Genomic DNA, 4853 nt, shown 5'->3' on the forward strand with positions numbered 1-4853 from the left:
CATATGTTATTATTATTATCCACTAAGCCTAACAAACACAGTCATGTTAAGCATTTAAGAGTTGCTAATCCAGCGCTGAGTGCATTTACATGAAATTAGCAGTGTTGTTGGTGGCACCAGATGACTCGTTGCAATCATGGACATGTCTAGAGCTTTGGATTTCTCACAAGAGCAAACTATAGTTCTAGACCAATGAGGGATTTAAAAAAAGAAGTAAAGCTGGCAAAAAAAACTACCAGCTAAGTGTTACACTGACAGGCTCATCAGTATCACGGCCCCATTATTGTGGCACAAGTAGGTCTGACTACAATTACAATTATATATTGCATTAAATGCTCAGATGTAGGTTTCTTATGACAATTTTAGCCTCATTCTTTCAGCTGCTACTCTGGTGGTGTTAAACAGTCTTGAGATCGAGTAAAGAACAGTAATTAAAACATTGTTCAATCTGGTAAGTAGGCTTACCACTAATCTTATAAGATCAACAAGTACACAGCCTTCGTGGTTTAATCAGTCTCTGTTTCAGGATAATACTAAATATTCAGTGACCTATAGAAAAACAAAATGACCTTGAAATTGCTTGCAGTTAACAGGAAAAAAAAAAAATGAAGAAAGACTGGAGTTCCATCCACTGACAAAGTATAATTCTTATATCGATGCTCATTAGAAACAGAAAAAGGTTTAGATGTACTCTAAAACCTCCTGACCTCCTCAGAGAGCCCTCACTAGCCACACACAAAGCTTCATGGGATCTTCTGAATGCATTTTCAAGTGACCTCATTGGTCAATAGGAGGTATTTTAATGTGTGTTAATCTGTTATTTCAACCATAGCCTGCTTGGGAGCCAGTTATATTATGTATATTGTAAGAGACACCAGTAGCAGCAGAAACTACCTAATGTGAGTTCAAACTGTGATTTTAGTGTAGTCAGTGTGATGGAGCGAGAGGAACTGGAGAATCCAGGGAAAGTTGTGTTTGTCATTTTGCATGAACTCACTCACATCGCACATCGTCATCTGATCCATTGTTAAAATAGAAATATTGATTGGTTCTGCTTTAAATACAAAGCCCTGACAGACATTTTGGAAAGTTTTCCTCCATAAAATTAATTGTAAGGACACCAGTGTGCTTAATCTTTTTGAAATATGGTGAAACGATGCACTCCCAATATGACAGCCTGAAATAAATGGAATACCAATATTGCCATTATCTCCAAAGAAAAGAATCAGCATGGATTACTGGAGTCGATCATCTTCATTGGTTAGTTCAATATTATTTACCAAGTATTTCCAAGGGTTGATGCGTTCTTTTAGCTCCTCGTGTGCACATCTGATTTTCATTGCAATCTTGTCTTCCTTTTTTTTTTTCTCTTTCTGGGTCTCTCTGCTGTGGAATATTCCACTCAGCCTCTCTGCCTGCTTGTGCTGGTATTAGCAAGTGACTGCAGAAACGAAACAAAGCAGCAGCCAGCGTGACTCACACCAGGCGATCGTGGCATAATGCGAAGCAATCGTCTAAATGCATTTCAATATGATGGAAGGCAGCGGCTTCCTGAGCCTGTTTTTTTAGCACTAACTGGCTCCTCTGGCTCGCACAGATAAGTCTGCTGCTTACTAAATGGATATTTGATTGACAAAACGAGAGTTAGCGCTTCAATCAGACGCTAGACTACAAAACCTATCGAATAGTTAACTAAAATGGCTCCAGAAGGACGATCGCGTGGCTTGTTGCTAAAAGATTTCATTTATTCACGTGACAATGTTCGGCCACTGTAGAAACATTTTAAAAATAAATTGTTTAACTCTGAACACAAGTGAAAAACCTGTTATTCCTTTCGCAAGGGTTTTGTATTTTACATTGCTCAGGGGAAAACATACTGTCAGTTAAAGTGAAAATTAGGAATCGAGAGTGTGACTGTGAAATGTTGCAAATCCCAGCTGCGTTTATTGTAGCACATTTCTATTTTGTCATTTCTCGCTGTCTGTCTTCTTCCACCAGCCCTGCAACTGTTTGCGATGTCCTCACTTGGATAAAATGATTTCAGCACACTCTGTATCTGTGCTGCATCTCTCCCTTGCTAATATCCATCACCTGACCTCCTGTTCCTTCTCTCTGTGCTTTTCAGACCTGATCCAGGCCACCCAGGAAACCAATGTGAACGTCCCCCAGATGGCCGACACGCTGATGGAGAGGGCCGGCAACGCCAGCTGGGTGGTGGTTTTCAAAGCCCTGATCACTACACAGCACCTCATGGTGCACGGCAACGAGGTGAGGCCTTAACACACACACATGCTTCCGTTAATTGCCAGTTTTAATGTCAGCAGGGGAATTGAGTAAGTATTTTTTCTTTGTCGAACAAAGCACTTTGGCCCACTAGACACCATTGTGTAGTTTCAGCCCCTGAAGATACAGCAAAGGACTGACTGCACAGGATAAGGGCGTGTGTTCAGCTAACTTTCACTGATTAAACACAACAAGATACACACAAATGCCTGCACAAAACACACCGAATCAGGAGCACAGATTGCCTTCATTGATGTAAGTACAAGGTGGAGTTTTGATCGCTGCCCATTGAGCCACGTTGAGTCTGAAAGGGTGGAAATGACTCCAGCATCTTAATATTACAGCTATAATGTGCAGCAGTTATGTTGTGTCATATCAAAATAAGACCAGAGAACACAAATCAGTGGGTCATTTTTACATTTTCACTCGCTCTGGTGAATTCATATTTCAGTCTCATAAGCCCCATTTACTTGCTATTTCAGACTCTTGCCGTTAAGCTTTTGAGATACATTTCAAAGTTTTCAAAGATGTCAGATGTGTCAGTCTGAATATTGGGTAAATATGAATAAACTGACTCACAAGAAGTCTAGAATTTTGCAGCTTTTGAAAGGTTTTGGAATATATATATTTCAGACAGCGTGCAAACACCATGTGTCTTCAAGAATAGGGTCAAATCACTGTGTGTAGTGTGACAGGTAACACTCTCAGTGAATAAACTACAAAGACATTGTACATGACTCAGCAGTTCTCTCAAATCTCTGTGGAGCAGTTCAGAATCTTTTAGCTCTTTTTATAGCACACAACTTTTGTGTTTTCGTTCAGTCCCACAGCTCTCATTTGCATCATTTCCAGCTACAGGAGGCAGCTGTTTTTAGCAAAAGAAACTCTGATAAACCCACTGGCACAGTACCTGCCTAGCACCAAACGTTAGACATACATTTGCAACTTGCTATTTAAAAGCCACTGATGCTGAGGAGTTGATAGAGGCTAAAATAGAGCTGAAAGTAGAATAACTATATGACATACAGTGCTTCACAAATTTATTAGACCACACCCAACGTCAGGTTTATGCCAGCACTGCCCTAAATTAACAAAATTGGTAATTATCAAAATCATTTTTTATGTTTCTGTAATGGTTAATACACCAGCATGTAGAAGCTCTTTAACACAAATGATTTTTTTAATGCTGAAATATAATTAGGGTCCGAGCATTGCACATGCACAAAACTTCGCACACATCAGACCCAGCGGAAAATTTTTCAGTTAGGGGGAAGTACACACCTCAATGGAAAAATGGCTCCACAGCGCCACCTACAAAATTACGAAAAAAGGGCCCCGGACACACTTTCACGTAGAGCCACGAAATTTGGCACACATCTGTAACATGCCGAGAAACACAAAAAAGTCTCAAGAACACACATGTGAAACTCAACAGGAAGTAGACCATTTTGAAACAAATGGCGGATTTTGACCGAAAATCAGCCATTTTCAAAATCTAGAATTTCACCAAAACATCATAAAACACGGGCTGCAGGGTGGCACAGTTGGTAGCACTGTTGCCTTGCAGCAAGAAGGTCGCCGGTTCGCTTCCCGGTGGGGGCACTGGAATCTTTCTGCGTGGAGTTTGCATGTTCTCCCCGTGCAGCGTGGATTCTCTCTGGGTTCTCTGGCTTCCTCCCACAAGTCCAAAAACATGTTGAGGTTAATTGGTGATTCTAAATTGTCCGTAGGTGTGAATGTGAGTGTGCTTGGTTGTCTGTCTCTAAGTGTAGCCCTGTGATAGACTGGCGACCTGTCCAGGGTGTCCCCTGCCTTCACCCTAAGTCGGCTGGGATAGGCTCCAGCGCCCCTGCGACCCTCGTGCGGATTAAGCAGTGTATAGATAATGGATGGATCATAAAACACCATAAAATGTTGCATGCTGTGTAACGCTCCGATCTTCCTGAAACTGTACACGTGTGCTCCAGGTCCCAGCCAGAGCGCACTACCAGCACGCCACTCCACGCACACTGCCCCGGCTCGCCATTAAACAGGAAGTGGTGGGCATACACTCACAATGCCACTTGGGGCGTAGCATTCGCCATGAAACAGGAAGTGAAGTGTAAATAGCCTGTAAATGCTCAAAATTCACACGTTTCATCGCAGTATGAGCCAAATCACATACAGATGCACTGTCTCAGTCGCACTGCCACAAGAAGCGAGGACCTGTCCAATGCCACTTGTGGCTTTAATTATTATTGTCATCCATGAATTTTTTAAATTTACTGTTCCACAAAAAACGTAAAAAATAGTAAAACACATTATTATTTCTTGATTAAGATGTCAAATTATAGTTATTTACTTACATTCCTGAACAGAAAAATTAGTTTCAGTGGTTGAATGTGATGCTTGATTAATTTCTGACTTCTCAGAGAAGCCCAGTGGCTCAAATTTGGGTATAAAAAGGTGAATTCAGTTTAAAATTTGTCATTCCTGTTCAAAATGGTAAAACATCGAGCGCCGAGTGCACATTAAAGCACTTCATGATGCTGGATGGTCTATATAAAAACAGATGTCTCAAAACTTGCGAC

The 4853-nt window shown here is 41.1% G+C and overlaps 1 protein-coding gene across 1 annotated transcript in view; it reads left to right on the forward strand.

The window, feature by feature from the left end:
* Positions 1 to 4853, forward strand: part of snap91a (synaptosome associated protein 91a) — a 60868-nt gene that overhangs the window by 24646 nt on the left and 31369 nt on the right. Inside the window, exon 2 of the mRNA XM_008277618.1 lies at positions 2126 to 2268. Coding sequence (XP_008275840.1) covers positions 2126 to 2268 — 143 coding nt within the window. The remainder of the gene's footprint in view (positions 1 to 2125; positions 2269 to 4853) is intronic.

Source organism: Stegastes partitus, unplaced genomic scaffold (genome assembly GCF_000690725.1).
Source record: "Stegastes partitus isolate 25-593 unplaced genomic scaffold, Stegastes_partitus-1.0.2 Scaffold103, whole genome shotgun sequence".
Taxonomy (NCBI): Eukaryota; Metazoa; Chordata; class Actinopteri; family Pomacentridae; genus Stegastes; species Stegastes partitus.